The 16,644-nt window shown below is 38.0% G+C and overlaps 1 protein-coding gene across 4 annotated transcripts; it reads right to left on the reverse strand.

Annotated features, from left to right (window-relative positions):
• Positions 1–9: 9 nt before the first annotated feature.
• Positions 10–16,177, reverse strand: rnf150a (ring finger protein 150a). 4 transcript variants are annotated; one of them, XR_013207758.1, is made up of 9 exons: positions 15,490–16,158; positions 10,542–10,792; positions 10,382–10,453; positions 9,314–9,396; positions 8,227–8,323; positions 7,928–8,144; positions 6,414–6,614; positions 2,179–2,346; positions 17–99 (listed from the first exon to the last, which is right to left on the reverse strand). XR_013207758.1 is itself a non-coding variant. In XM_077245923.1 (7 exons), the coding sequence occupies exons 1-7, from the start codon at positions 15,941–15,943 to the stop codon at positions 6,496–6,498; spliced, it is 1,293 nt and encodes a 430-aa protein (XP_077102038.1). In that variant the 5' UTR covers positions 15,944–16,177; the 3' UTR covers positions 3,844–6,495. The 4 variants fall into 4 exon arrangements, 1 of the variants encoding a protein (XP_077102038.1); XR_013207757.1 differs by lacking the exon at positions 2,179–2,346 and having other exon boundaries at positions 10–99; XR_013207759.1 differs by lacking the exons at positions 17–99; positions 2,179–2,346 and adding an exon at positions 3,844–4,488.
• Between the last annotated feature and the right edge of the window lie 467 nt (positions 16,178–16,644).

Below are 16,644 nucleotides of genomic sequence, written 5' to 3' on the forward strand. Positions count from 1 at the left end.
CACCAGCCAGCAGATATTATGTTTTTGTTGGATGGGAGACCTTGTCAGGGTAACAGAATCGCTTTGAATCAGTAATATCAGCATGCCTGATGGTAGTTACTGAGGAGGAGACAGATCAACATCATACTGAAGTGGATTGCAGCCAAACAGCTCAGAGACCTGCATTGTATAATACAATGCTTAACCTGATAACAGAGAACCAGCAGGGGCCTGTTGAGACGAGTTATTTACATCACAATCCAAAACGCTGAAAAGGACGTCTGGTTTTCTAGCTAACTTGTAATTAAACAAGAGAAATCTGGTTTGCACAGTGCAGGGAAAATCCAAAACCAGCGCATAACCATCCACTTGAAGTGAGAGCGTAAGAAGGGTAGCTGTAGGTCTAATAAGGAGCAGGATGAAAATCAAGGCCACACTTTTGGGTTAAAACGGAGATCCTCATGACATAACAAAACAAACCTATAAAGCAAATGTTGTGTTTGAAGAGCGGAAAATACTATTTTAAAAGGATCAGCCTACAAAGATATCTTGATTTCTTTGTAGGCTGATTGAGATTAGGAAACGTTGTGGTATTCACCCCATGTCTAAAAACACTGCATCTATTCCCCACAATAGGGCGAGGCACATCCTGGATAACATTACATTTGATGTCTCAAAGATCACAGCAAGATAAAGAACTAACTAGATTTCCTGAAGAAAATGTTGCATCCAAAAACTCGTTGCACAATGGCAAGGCAAGTTTATTCATATAGCCCATTTTATACACTATGGCAATTCAAAGTGCTTTACAGAAAGGAATTAAAATAATTACAAAATAAAAGCAAGGAAATTTAAAACAGTTATAAAATGAATTAAAAGAGTAAAAAGAAGATAACAAAAAAAAAGGCAAAACACCGGTGTATCATATTTTTCACAACTCCCAGTTTTACTCTGAGATTTTCCCATGGTGATTATACACTGTGTCTGTGGTGTTATTTTGGCTCGCCTAAAAAAATATATTGGACGTCTCGATTTTCCCCTGACATCGGACAGGAGGAGCTCTAGGACTGACTCACGGGGTAACCTCAGGTTCACTGTTCTTGCATCAGTCCAAACCCCAAAAACCTCATTTGTTCAGAAGCTCTAGGAAAGGAATCAATCCAGTCCGCATCCCACAGAACCTCGAGTTTAATTACACATCAAACTCACTACTCCACCACAGACCCATGCCATCATGGTCAATTCTCAATGGTGTTCAGAATGAGTTTTTGCACTTTTAATACTCTGGAGCAAAGCATGCAATTCCAGGTTAATGTTTGGACAAATACGTCAGGACAGAAATTTAAAGGTAGGGCATCAATTTTGTTCATAAACACAAACAAACACTTTGCGTATTCTGGTTGAAACTACACATCCTAATAGCAATCAATAATAGAAGTGCTCTAAATAGCCTATTAAAATACATTTTCAACATCTTTAAATATACTATTTACACCTTCTGTGGAAGTCTCAAGATCAAAAAAATTTCCGTCCAATAATTTCATTCGGTTCTTACCATTACAGTACTTCCTGAATCAAAACAGCAAGTTTATGTAAGTTTTAAGTTTATTACATCCTTTGGCGGGCCAAAATTAAAAATTAAATTAAATTGATCAAAAGTGACAGTAAAGACATTTATAATGTGATGAGTGTAAACTGTGTGTCTCGGCCCACCGGTGTCGCTGTGTACCCTGAATTTTTGGGTATAATATGTCAGGATTAATATTTCCTGTTTAAAAGTAGTTTACCGCGGTTTTTCAAGTATGGAGGCACTTGATGAAGCATTCAGTTGCGTTCTAGACGCTGCGACGAGTCTGTGCAAAACTCCAGTGTTTTCCACACCACTCAGAGCAGAAAAGAAGATCGAAAGCACTTATTTGAGGCACGACACTTCTTTTAGCGATAGCTAAGTGTCTATTACCAACAGGTCACACTCAGAACTTAATCAATACATCGTTTGACCGGACCTAACTGGTTTATATATATATATATATATATATATATATAGGTTATATGTGTTTGCACATGTGAAACAGCGTATTACACACATGACGACAGGAGTAACGGCGGTGTGTAAATCGCAACTAAAAGTGCTTTATTGTCAAAAAGCAGCATGAAAACAGACAGCATTCATACCCGGTTCTCTTTTTTTATTCTCACCTTTCATCCGTCGATATGATGGAAACATCTTCAAGCGGCGGTTGCTGTTGACACAGCTTTGTCTTTGTGTTTAATGGTCCCCGCACCAGATGTCAGCCGGCTGACACAAATGAAGACCCATACAGTCCAGTCTGTCATCTTTATGTTAACTGTTGCTCGGAAACAACGCTGTTGAACAGCATAAGAGGAAGATAAATGGCAGTAATGCAACCATTTAGTCTTTAAACGTGAGACGTGTCAGTTCTGTGCCACTGTCGACACCTGACAAAACGGCAAGATTAACTAGATTTATACACTTCACCTTTAAATAATGAAGCAGGCTGTTATACCAGGCTTATGTGTTGCAGTAATAGAAATTAAATGTCAGGGAATAATTGCTTTTTGGACCCTTCTTCTAACCGTTCTTGGATGCTTTATAATATTAAGTATATATATATAATTATTAATCAAATATATTCATTAATTACAATCTATTCAGTAAGAAGTCAGATTCAGCTTCTTTTAATGTATACAGGTACATCTACAGCACCTTAACTTTAGATATTTGATCATAATGTTGCATTTGGACTATTTATACACAATACACGTTCAAAAGGTTTGAACTCGTCAATGTTTTTGAAAAAAGTCTCTTCTGCTCATCTGGACATTTATTTGATAAAAACTATTTGATATTTGATAAAAACCATGTTTTCTATTTCAATCTTCAGTGTCACATGATCCTTCTGAAATCATTCTAATATGATGATTTTGATGCTCAAGAAACATTTCTGATTATTATCAATGTTGAAAACAGTTAAACGGCTTCATATTTTTGTGAAAACGTAATACGTTTTTTTTCCTGGAAACCTAATACCCCCCCCCCCCCCCCCCTGGATTCTTTGATGAATAGAAAATAAATAAAAAATAAGACTATTAACAAAGCCGAGATGCCTGCAGGAATTTTCTTTTGGCCTAGACGCAATTATTATTCCTTGTTCTTATTTGTTATTTCGCAATAACCAAGTGACATTAGTCTGGTAAGATTCACCTGTTTTCCCACACTTAAGTTCACATCGTTGGCCTTTCTCTCTAATTGTGTCATTCTGCCAGTTGACGTCAACTCTTTCTCATAGGCAAAATTTTAACATTCTCCGAGGACAATCAGCTTTTCCATGAACCATCTCTTAACAATTATTCTTTCACATCATCTGGTGTTTACCAGAAAATCCTTGTGCAAAAACTGCTCAGTGGCTGCACAAACCTCTTATCTTGACCTTTTAAAAACACATCTGTAGTTCCTTAAAAACACATCTGAGGTCCCTTAAAAACACATCTGGCTTTTATAGTATTAAAATACAATTGTTTTCTAAATATATCAACAGTTGTGGCTCAAAACCTTCCAATGAAATGTATTGTCCCTCACAATCATGGACATGCAATGATGTATTATAAAGTAATAATAACTTAATATCACAATCATAATTTAATTGCACTGGGGGGATAAAAGGCACGTAATTTTACTGGAAAAACATTCATGGCAAACCAAGAAAGAAATCAAGTGCAATTGTGTTCATAAATTAGGGAAGGTTGTCAACCAAATGCTTACTGTATCTGGATAGCACAGAATAATTTTACAAGAAAAATGATATAAATATGAGCTTGATAAATCAGTCTTTACACCAAAGCTTTCAGGTCTGATTGATTTATTAATAAACAGCAGTCAAACACTCATCTCTGTCTACAACAACACATAGACATGTAGATTAGTCAATAAAGGGGTCATATAGGGAATATAATTTTCCTTTTGAACAAGATTTCAGCACCAGCTGTTTTAGTAATGTGTCCAAATGCAGCCTTAAATATGTGAAGATCCCATTTACATAGTCTTAAAGGCACAGGACACAAATTGTAAATGAATTCCCTAAGGAGGAAAAATAAATAACAAAATACACGATATGACTGCTTTAAAGGACTCACAAAATGAGATATCAACCACAGATATCGTTGAAAGAAAACACACTATCATGGGTAATCATCTAATCTCATAAAATTCCTCTAAACAACTGTTTTATTCATGCCAGACTAATGTTACAATAAAATAAATCTGCAGATCTCAGGGAAATCTCATGTGCTTTTTGGCCGACAGATGCACAACACTGCACAAGCCTTCACATTAAATATGACTAAATATATATGAATATCAGGATCACAGACCCCAGCGCTGTCCTCCACAGCTCTATGACTGATCCCAGTTCAGTCCGTCTGCGCACGTTTACATCCGTCATTACAATAGTGCTGGCCAGATGTGAATACACACCATATTCACCTATCCTAATATAAGAAACATATGCAGAAGCTTTGGTTTAGTGTGCTGAACATTCATCAGCCCATCTGACTGCAGCAGTGCATTCTGGGTATGAGGGCATTTAACTGGTGAAGGACATTTGAGACAAAGTCTCTCTCATTGAGAAAAATATTTAAACACCAGAACAAAATGGCTTTATACCTAATGAAGTTAATAATAATTCATGTTGATATCATTAATGCCATAGTTTTAATAATTAAAATAAAATAAAGAAAGAACAGAAATATTTTAAGCAGATACACACTGTAAACAGCCGGTATGTATTCAACATTAACAGGCTACATGATCACAATATTGATATACTTTATATAAAGGAAAACTATTTAGTGAAATAATAATAATAATTATTTATTCAATAATATAATTATAAATAATATATTTTAAATATGTAAATTATACATGACATAAAACATAAATATTTAAAAGGGGTGTTTCTGCAATGTTTATCTTCATGTATGTGTCCTTTTTTCTTTTTTTTTTTAGAAAAATAAACCCTTTAATATCAAAATAACCATTCAATAGTCTTTCACTTTCCTATTGTGAATGATAAAAAGAAACGGTCATTTAAAACAGGCTTGTTAGTCGTATACTATCCCTCTGCGAAAGTGTCGTGAGCAGCTGCAATGTATGGTGTAGCAGAAAACACACACTTCCCTTTTGACTGGGGCTAACTTTTTAAAAATAAAAAGACGACGTTGACGGCAGAGAAAAATTAAATATAGCAGACTGCACTGGTTAGGGAGTGACACTGCATTTAATTGCGAGTGAATTGCTCCTTATGATGGTTGACTCCGAGACCACGTTCACAATCAAATACTAGTTCACTACTTTGCCTTTGAATCGTATAAAATCAATATCACATTTGCAAGCGTGCCGGTATTAGGGAAAACGGCACTTTTGCTTGTGTGATATTGCTTATAAATATTGAGAACAACTTTTTTTCTGCACCATATCTTGGTTTTTGGGGGCGTTTTTATTACGTTTGGCTGTCTGCAGGAAGCTAGTTATTATAGCTAAAAACGTTTTAAATATGGATATTTTTCTTTCACAAACGCATAGCTTCGCCTTCAGAAGGACTTTATTAACCCCCTGGAGCTGTCTGAATTATTTTTTATGATGGATGGATGGATTTATTTGGGATTTAAAATCCCCCCTCCCCCATTTTTAAATATTGTGTGATCCGATTGTGTCCGTCTGAAAGAAGAAAGTCATATACACCTAGGATGGCTTGAGGCGGGTGTGTAAATAATTAAAATTTTTGGGTAAACTATCCCTTTAAGCACTCCAAACCGGATTGACACTTCACTCAGCAGTGTGCATGTGTCCTGAGACTATATTCGAATAGATGACAATACTTTGTCAAGACAAAATTAGTGGAAAGAATGTGCTTTAAATATGCTTTTATGGCATTATGATAATCAAGCCCTGCCTCTCTGGATACGGATACACATTTACCATATCGTGAACTGGGTTCTACTTAACAGGGAAGATCATGTCGCCGTGGCGTGATTTGACACAGTGCAAAAATAGCATCCTGCGTAAGATGAGCACTGGCGACACTTCACAAATAGCGCCTGTGAGACGACACCGGTTAGAGCACATGCTAATCGCTTTAGACACTCTAAAGCAAATGTAGGCCACATTCCTCGATGCATTGCATCTATTGATTTTGGAATATACTGGTTTGTACTGGCAGTGATCCCATAGGGAAGTTGAAACAATCAAAATTTTCCAAAAGTAAAAGCGAAAACATCCCTCTAGGGACCATGTGGCTTTTCTAGTCAAGCTCCGCAAGGAAGACGCCATGAGGTTGATAAAGGCAAGAGGAAGAGGACAAGCAAGCTGTTTTTATAGTGGTGTCAATGAGGTCAAAAAAAAGGAGGTCGCACACCTGTGCTGCTATTTCTCATGCTTTTTTTGCAGTCCAGCTGCATTCCTGCTCCCTTTATGGCACCAAGAGGCTTCAATGCTCTTCAGGACTTCACATCGTCCTGCTCTGGATCGGACTGAAGCTCTACCTCGGACGGGACGAGCTCCACTGGCGTGATGAGTGAGGTGTCTGAATCATTGCTCATAGGGGGCTGGTGCTCACCTGAAACAACAAAGAACATTACCAATGTCGTTTTGGCGCCAAATCTAGTGTGAGGCGTCATTTTTGAATCTGAATTAAAATGTGAATAAGATCTAAGAGGCCCGGTGGAGGACTAATGGCTTGGAAGATTCCACATGAGTTATATATATGACTTTCATGGTGTTTTTTGTTCTTTTTTGAAGCTTGATGGACTTATTTACAGTGCTTGTGTGAGCAGAAACTAATCTAGTCTATTAATCTGACTAGAGCTGCGATGGAGAACCAGGACAGGCTGTACTTTTATTTGCCAAACAGTACCAAAAAAAAATGACCTAAATATAAGAGAGCTGAAAGTAGATCACACAGAAGACCACTGGAACAGACTAAAATAATCAAATCCAGATCGAAGAGATGTGTAGGTCAATGTGAGAGTTGGGAATTTCATGTCGGAATTAAAATTCCTTTTACACAGAACCTTTCATTATGTGGAAACATTTCTTTATTAGGACATTTTCCCATTTTGAAAGACCCTCTTTTGAGTTTCATTTCAACTAAAAAAATAAAATAAAAATAAGAACAAATTGTCCAGTTGTAAGGATTTAAAAAAATTATTTTATGTAGATTGCATTGACAAAATAGCAATTCTAAATTCATTCAGTATAAAAAACATTTAGAAATTTTAAAATGTCAACATTTTAAAATGTCCTAATATTTCATGATTTTCTTTGACCTGTGAATTATGAATATTTAGGCTGCACTACCTTTCAAAAGTTTGGGGACAGTAAACTTTTTGAAAGAAATTAACACTTTTATTCAGCAAGGTTGCATTAAATCGATCAAAATTGACATTAAAGACATTTATAATGTTATAAAGATTGATGTTCGTTTAAACTTTTTATTCATCAGAAAATCCTGAAAAAATATGCAGCAGCAAAACCGTTTTCAGCACTGATAATAATAATGTTTCTTGAGCATCGAATCATCATATTATACTGATTTCTGAAGGATCATGTGACACTGACGACTGGAGTAATGATGCTGGAAATTCAGCTTTGGTCACAGGAATAAATTACATTTTAACATATATTAAAATAGAAAAGTTATTTTAAATTGTAATAATATTTCACAATATAACTATTATTTTTGATCAAATAAAAAACTTTTGAATGGTAATGTATGTAACGAAATGTATTCAGAGGCCAAACTTAATTTATAACTCAAAATATAATATTCATGAATAATTACTCAACTTATTTTCTCCAGAAAATGCTTATGTCAAGATTACAGTTTGAGTAATGTAAGACACATGCCCGTTGGTTCATCCATATACTCACTGCTGGCGATGTGGTGGCTCTCTCCGGCCGGCGGGAACGGGAAGGAGTCCATCTCGTGGTAAATGTGTGACAGGCCTGTTGTTCTGAGCGCTGGGTCCAGGACCACCGAGCTCTCTCCCACGGAGACCTCACTTGCCCCCGTCACAGGATTAGTGGGCGGCCCGCTGATGGACATCTCATAATCAGGAGGCATGTCATCAGAACAGTCTGTATTGGGCTGTTTGAACGGAAAAATACAGCTTATTTAGAGCAAAACACAAGGTCATATTGTAAAGGCCATGGCAAGCTTCTACTCTTACCGGGATGCCCAGGGCTTTAAGGATGTTCATTTTGCACATGGGACAGGTTCTGTGGTCCTGTAGCCAAGGGTCCACACAGTTCTTATGGAAGACATGTCTGACAATAACAGCACAGTTACTTACTCAAAAAAAACAGAAAAACATGTTTAACACTTTTCAAACACATTTAAAAGAGGACCTATTATGCCTTTTTTTTTACATGTTCATCTCTTGTGTGATGTTGCTGTTTGAGAATTAAAAAAAGGTCTGAAAAGTCACTCCAGCAGGAGTTATTCTCTTTATCAGTATCACTGTTTCTGAACTCCCTGAAACTCCTTCATTGTAGTCTTGAGTTTTCTGTCGGGAGCAAACACATCACAATATTCCTCATTTAAATAATTCCCGCCCAAGGCATACGCTAAATAAATGGGCAGGGTTTGTTAGGAGTTGAACAATCACAACACACTGGTCTAGCCGACAAATCAGAGCACAGTGTGCTTTTCAGAAGGAGGGGCTTCATAGAGACAGGAACTAAACAGAGCGTTACTGACAGACTGGGAAGAGAGGAGCTGCAAAAATGGAGAATATATGAAAAACGGTGTTTTTTGAAACATTCAAGCATGGAAACATTCTAGTAGACCTTAAAAACAAAATCAATACTTTGAAAAAGGTCATAATAAGGCCTCTTTAATGCGTTAAACTGGTTTAAAATGTGTCTTTGCATTGGATATTTTAGCAAAACAGTTACATGCTTACACTGTTGTGTAAAAACTAACATAAGGTAACAAACTAATTCATGCAAAAGGCACGTTAATTATTACCACAGACAGCTCTAAAAGTGATCTATTTCTGTCCACTGTAGACACATTGTAAGCAATGCTTTGGCATGGTAATGTTCATATCGATGCTGCACGATTGGGAAAAACCACTTAAAGTTGCACAGATCAAAAGATGATGGCTTTAGTTCAATAGTTTTTGGTTGAACCTCAATACGGCCAACTAACGCCACCTATACTAATAATGCAATATGCATAGTTTTAAGCATTTATTTCTATGAGAATCAGAATTCATAATTTCATACTACTTTTATGTTTGCCTAAAATCTTACCGACACGGCAGAATCCTGACGACATCATTAGGTTTGTAGTCTTCGATACACACTGCGCAGTTGTCAAAGTCCGACTCAGTTTCCTAGAAACGGGGCCGATAAATGTAGTGAGTTACCATACGTGGGCGACTATATGTGTACACTTCCCTGAAATCTCCATTAGAGGAAAAGTAGCAGATGGGAACATAGTCGTAAAACACGTCTAATCAGAATGAATCACAGATGTGTGTTGAAGAACAGGATACAGACAACAGATCAAAGATATTCTCCATCTAAAGACATGATGAAATGTCACACATTGCAAGCGTTATTGGAGAGTTGCTTTTTATTTTATATAAGCTTTTATCATTTTCTCTTCAAATATGATTCTTGCAATAAGAATTTAGAATTAGAACAATACTTTTTATAACAGTGTTCAAACATTTAAGGTCAGTATGTTTTTTTAATACTTTTTATTCAGCAAGGACTCATTAAAATTGATCAAAAGTTACAGTATAGACATTTCTAATGTTACAAAGAAAGTTTTTGTGGACTTTCATCAAAGAATCTCGAAGAAATCAGTTTCTACTGAAATTGTAATCAGCACAACTGTTTTTAAACTTGATAATAATCAAAAATGTTTCTTGAGCATCAAATCATCATATTAGAGTGATTTCTGAAGGATCTTGTGACACTGAAGACTGGAGAAATGATGCTGAAAATTCAGCTTTTGATCACAAGAATAAATTACATTTTACAATATATTCACATAGAAAACAGCTATTTTAAATTGAAATAATATTTCACAATATTACAGTTTTACTGTATCAAATAAATGCAGCCTAGTTGAGCAGAAGAGACTTATTTCAAAAACATTAAACTAAAAAAAAGTTTGTGTAGTGTTTTATAAGTTCTTTGATCATATTTATAAATTATGTTTTAGTAAGAAAAGAACAACTTGGAAGGACAATGAGTTTTTGCCTGTGTTTTGCATTATAATCATCGCATTATTGCATAGAATAAAGTGCTTGAAACATTTCACAGTACTCAAATACCAAGAAGTCTGAAGAAAAAAACCCCAAAACAAACCGTGTCCCCCTTCCTGATGGTCCGTACTTGTAACTTGCTTAAGGCCTTTTTTGCAGCGTCACCCAATCGCCTCTGCAAAAGACATGAATCATGCTATACTGAAATGTCTCATTGTAAGATTTGTGGCGTAAAGTAAACGTGGTGTTGTTGGCTACAGCACCTGGTTGCGGTCTCGAGCGTTGGCGTAGCGGAACCTCTGGATGTAGTAGAAGACCAGCCATGCGAGAGAGATGATCATCAGGACGATGAAGGAGATGGAGACGAACACCACAGAGGTGCGGCTCACGTACTTCTGCAGGTTCCTCGTGCCGATGCTGATGTGCATGGCCACCGTTATGTTCTTCTCCAACAGGGCCACGATCTCACGCCCTTTGGGCTCGGGAATCATGATCGCCACCTCATCGCCCGTACCTGAAGGAATGATGTGGGGTTCATATCTCAAATTATTGCCTCAAAAGAAGTGCTAGAGGCACAGAGACGACATACTTCACATTGAACAAACACACCACCACTGCACTGTCAAACACTATCCTCATCATTAAATGTCGAATCTACACAAGTTTTTAGAAGGAAAGTTGGTACACAGAATCTGTCTGGCACTTCATATATAGAACCTTTTGGAGGATCCATCATGAGATCATTTCATGGATTTCATTTTTTTTTAAATTAAGCATATTAAAACATACTTTATCAGTAGAATTTAAGTATCTATCAATCCATCCATCCATCCAACCGTCCGTCTGCCTATCTATCTGTCTGTCAGTCTATCCATCCATTCATCCATCCAACCCTCTATCTATCATCCATCCATCCATCCATCCGTCTGTCAGTCTATCCATCCATCCGTCTATCCATCTGTCTGTCAGTCTATCCATCCGTCTGTCAGTCTATCCATCCGTCTATCTATCTGTCTGTCAGTCTATCCATCCGTCTATCTATCTGTCTGTCAGTCTATCCATCCATTCATCCGTCTGTCTATCTGTCTGTTAGTCTATCCATCCATCCGTCTATCTATCTGTCTTTCAGTCTATCCATCCATCCGTCTATCTATCTGTCTGTCAGTCTATCCATCCATCTGTCTGTCAGTCCATCCATCTGTCTGTCTATCTGTCTGTCAGTCTATCCATCCATCCGTCTATCTCACTGTCAGTCTATCCATCCATTCATCCGTCTGTCTATCTGTCTGTCAGTCTATCCAACCATCCGTCTATCTCTCTGTCAGTCAGTCAGTCTATCCATCCATCCGTCTATCTATCTGTCTGTCAGTCTATCCATCCATCTGTCTATCTATCTGTCTGTCAGTCTATCCATCCATCTGTCTGTCAGTCCATCCATCCATCCATCCATCCATCTGTCTATCTGTCTGTCAGTCTATCCATCCATTCATCCGTCTGTCTATCTGTCTGTCAGTCTATCCATCCATCCATCCGTCTATCTCTCTGTCAGTCTATCCATCCATCCATCCATCCATCCGTCTATCTATCTGTCTGTCAGTCTATCCATCAATCTGTCTGTCAGTCTATCCATCCATCCGTCTATATATCTGTCTGTCAGTCTATCCATCCATCTGTCTGTCAGTCCATCCATCCATCTGTCTGTCAGTCTATCCATCCATCCGTCTATCTGTCTGTCAGTCTATCATCCATCCATCCATCTGTCTGTCTATCCATCTGTCTATCTATCTGTCTGTCAGTCTGTCCATCCATCTCTGTCAATCTATCCATCCATCCATCTATCTGTCTGTCATTCTATCCATCCATCCGTCTATCTATCTGTCTGTCAGTCAATCCATCCATCCATCTATCTATCTGTCTGTCAGTCTATCCATCCATCTGTCTGTCGGTCCATCCATCCATCCATCTGTCTATCGGTCCATCCATCCATCCATCCAACTGTCTATCTGTCTGTCAGTCTATCCATCCATTAATCTGTCTGTCTATCTGTCTGTCAGTCTATCCACCCATTCATCCGTCTGTATATCTTTCTGTCAGTCTATCCATCCATCCATCCCTAATATCAATCTATCTAATATACAGTATTCATATCAGTGCAAAAAATTCATGAATAGCATGAATTTGAATACATGCATTAAATTGTCTTAATGTATACCGAACAAAATTATAAACGCAACGCTTTTGTTTTTGCCCCCATTTTTCATGAGCTGAACTCAAAGATCTAAGACTTTTTCTATGTATTTCTATGCATGATTATTGCACAGGTGTGCCTTAGGCTGGCCACAATTACTGTCTTGGGGGGGGGGGGGGGGATTGGTTCTGGGGGGGGGTCCGAAAACCAGTCAGTATCTGTTGTGATCACCATATGCCTCACGCAGTGCGACACATCTCCTTTGCATAGAGTTGATCAGGCTGTTGATTTTGACCTGGGGAATGTTGGTCCACTCCTCTTCAATGGCTGTGCAAAGTTGCTGGATATTGGCAGGACCTGGAACACGCTGTCGTATACACCGATCCAGAGCATCCCAAACATGCTCAATGGTGACATATCCGGTGAGTATGCTGGGCATGCAAGTTTTGCAAATTGTATACAGATCCTTGCAACATGGGGCCATGCATTGTCATGGCCAAATTCTCTGAAACACCTTTGGAGACATATTATGGTAGAGAAATGAACATTCAATTAATGTGCAACAGCTCTGGCGGACATTCCTGCAGTCAGCATATCCACTTGCACGCTCCCTCAAAACTTGTGACATCTGTGGCATTGTGTTGTGTGATAAAACTGCACATTTTAGAGTGGCCTTTTATTGTGGCCAGCCTAAGGCACACCTGTGCAATAATCATGCTGTGCTCACTAACACAAGTTTAGACAGATTTGTGAACAATATTTGAGAGAAATAGGCCTTTTGTGTACATAGAAAAAGTCTTAGATCTTTGAGTTCAGCTCATGAAAAAATGGGGGCAAAAACAAAAGTGTTGCGTTTATAATTATTGTTCAGTGTACAATGCTTTTTTCAACTTGGGCAATATTTGCTATAGATATAGCAAATAGATATTTTTGGATTTAAACTATATTTCAGTGTGTTTTGCATGTTTCAAGAGGGGCAGTTTTTCAATGTATGTCTTCTGTACCATTCTGTTAAAGTCTGCATGACAAGTGTAGCATCACCTGTACACAACATTTATCATATGAAACTGAAGACTTCGAACATCTCAGCTAAGGGTTCCAATCTCTCTGGACTCATCTTATTGTTTGCATCTGTTTGTCTTTTCTTTTTAAATTCAGGACAGCTGGACTTAACTGTAACAAAGCCAGATGGTGTGTTTAGGATGTTGTTCAAGTATGTGAAGTATTACCATCTCAAGCCTAAGTTGAAGAATCCGGATGTGTTGATCCCCGATGTACTTTTTAATGCTCATGGGCAAAAGAGTTTCTCAGATGATTTCCACAATGTTGCTCATTTTCATTATTTTCAAGTATTTTTGTGAAGTGATGAAGTCAAATTTGTGCACGACATGGAAAATAAACATTTTATAGACTGGGAAGAGAGAATAGAGGTTTTCTGCAACTATTGGAATCAGCTCTATTCGAATTTGGAAGGACTTCCCTGTTGCAAATATTGTTTCTAATGATGACATTATTATGCTCATGTTGAAAATGTATTCATTAAATGTTTACATTTTACATAAACCTATAAAAAGGGACACACTGACTGAATAGAGGTGAAAAAGAGTTCTGTTGAGAGGCTTTTGAGATGTTGTAAAGAAAATCAAAGGGTGGCGATGATAATGATGATTTTTGGGTGAACCATACCTGTAACATAAAAAAGGTATATATCTGCTTTAACCGTCATAAGCAGAACTTTCTGTCTGAACACTGTTGCTCTTCATGACACTGACGAAAGTGAATCGGACTGTGCAGCACAACACACTTGTAGCCAATCAGCAGTAAGGGGCATGTCCATTCATGATGGGGAAGGAGAGAGTGAGCCAATCAGCAGTAAGGGGCGTGTCCACTCATGATAGGGAAGGAGAGAGTGAGCCAATCGGCATTAGGGGTCATGTCCAAAGAGAGGAGAGAATGAATCAATCAGCAGTAGGGGGTATATCGACTCATTATGGGGGAGAAGAGAGTGAGCAAGATTTGAAGAAAGACTATAGAAAGAGAGATGGCTAAGAGACATTACAAAAGAGAAAAGGTCAGAGTAATATCACTGGAAAAAGAAGGGTTATGATCAGACAAGAGCTGTAAGGCCCATCAGTTATGGTAAACGGAAGCTCAAGAATGTTCGCTTGACGTGCGAGAACCAGTGAGCTTCATTCTCGTGTTACGCAGCACATTTGAGCTTCAGCAAGAACCAATGAGGTTCATTCTCAGGTGTTACACGGCACGTTTGAGCTTCAGCAAAAACCAATGAGGTTCCTTCTGGTGTTACGCAGCAATTTTGAGCTTCTGTTATAAATGTTTGATGATCAATGTTTATATGTGGATAAAAACCTAAAATAAATCTACCTATCAAATAAAGTGATCAAGTCTCTTCAGAAAATTTGGACTAAACCCTTCAATTCATATGGATTAGTTTTAAGATCGCTTTATGAACTTTTTGAAGCGTCATAGTGGTAGTTGCGTAGACTGTTAATGCAGGGGACAGAAATCTCTCAAGATGATGATACACAGGGCAACTTTTTGAGCAATGTTGCTGGGCAATCTTGCCGAGCGATTGTTGCTTGGGCAATGTATGGGCAATACATTTATATCTGGATAATTTAGATCGGTCGAGGGCCCTGTGTCTCATCTGGTTGCCCATTGACGGCAACATTGCCTAGCAACATTGCTCAAAAAGTTGCCCTGTGTTTCATCACCTTCAGATTTCATCAAAAAGATCTTAATTTGCGTTCTGAAGATGAACAAAAGTCTTAAGGGTATGGAATGACATGAGGGTGAGTAATTCATGAGATAATTTTTTTTTTTTTTTTTTTTTGGGTGAACTAACCCTTTAAGTAGGCACATAAGGTTGATCTTTATCAATGAAAGTGGCCTCATAAACTTGGGATATAGTGCACAACTTGTACTTTTAGCATAAGTTAACTTAAGGGGCAAAATTCCATTGGAGAGCAAATGCAGAAGAAAAGAGAGTTGTGTCCTCTTACCGTGATGTGGCATAGTAATGGTGTCATTAGAGTTGCTGAAGCCCACATTGAAAATGACCACAGCAGATGCATTGAGAGCGGCAGCATGTCTGATCTTCTCCTTGTATGTACAGTTTCCTCTGGATATCAGTGCTATCCATGGGATGTTGGGATGGGGAAGGGGGAATTGAGTGTTACTGTCACATGCCTGCCTGTCCTGCAGATGAGATGGCATGAACACAAAACCCCTGGCATCTCTTTTAGGAGAGTGCTCCCCATATCTGCCACATTCACTCTTGTCTGTCTTCATTTGAGATGTCACTGGGTCCAGATAAGTTATGTTGACAAAGGCAGTGTACCATTCTTCTTTCTCTGCCACTGTAAAGTCCAAACACAGTAAATGCACGAAGCAAAAGGACAGCAGCCACGTAGACAGGGCAAGACTCCGGCAGGCTTGGTTTAGGGACATTGCCATGTTTTCAGAAATGATCCCAAACAAACCGTTTTCAAGCTGGGGAACGTCTTTATCCCACTTCTTTTTCAGTATTTTTTGATTATTGAGTGCGGCATCACTTTGCAACCCCACAACACAAATAGAGGGCCGTCAGATCGAAACATCTCTCTGTCCAACTCCGTCGTCCTTTAAAAGTGGCTTATAGATGCAGTCCACCATCATGTCGATTCACCCAGCAGGATTTGCGGCTGTGGTGACGGACCATCAAGGTTGCCAGATATTATTACTAAACCTAAACTGTAGAGAAATCATGCAGTTGTTGGAGAATAACGCAAAATATATTTAATATATTTAATAATATAATTTAATATAACAACAACAATATAAGTCAGATCAAGTCACCTTTATTTATATAGCGCTTTTTACAATACAGATTGTTTCAAAGCAGCTTTACAGAGATAACAGGAAAATAATGCAACACAGTTTGTTTCTGCTGTACAGCAAGTCTAGAAGAAAATATTGTCATAGTCCATCTTAAGTTCAGTGATGGTTCATTTCTGTTGTAAAAAAAGTTATTAATTTAGTTGATTTATCTATACAGCCGCTCTGTAGAAAACAGTGATCATCATCCAGCTCAGTTCAGTTCTTATACAATGGTGTCAATGCATGCAGATAATATTGTTGAATATTTATGCAACAGAACACAAATGTAGAACGCAAAT

This window comes from Siphateles boraxobius, unplaced genomic scaffold (genome assembly GCF_051911475.1).
Source record: "Siphateles boraxobius isolate OS27281-9 unplaced genomic scaffold, OSU_SipBor_1 29, whole genome shotgun sequence".
NCBI lineage: Eukaryota > Metazoa > Chordata > Actinopteri > Cypriniformes > Leuciscidae > Siphateles > Siphateles boraxobius.

Bases quoted from the DNA above. Each gene is read 5' to 3' on its own strand.
- rnf150a (XM_077245923.1), bottom strand. From the start codon at position 15,943: ATGGCAATGTCCCTAAACCAAGCCTGCCGGAGTCTTGCCCTGTCTACG. The intron at 10,793-15,489 runs GTAAGAGGACAC...TCATTCCTTCAG, and splicing joins CATTACTATGCCACATCACG to GTACGGGCGATGAGGTGGCG. The intron at 10,454-10,541 runs GTGCTGTAGCCA...TGTCTTTTGCAG, and splicing joins ACGCTCGAGACCGCAACCAG to AGGCGATTGGGTGACGCTGC.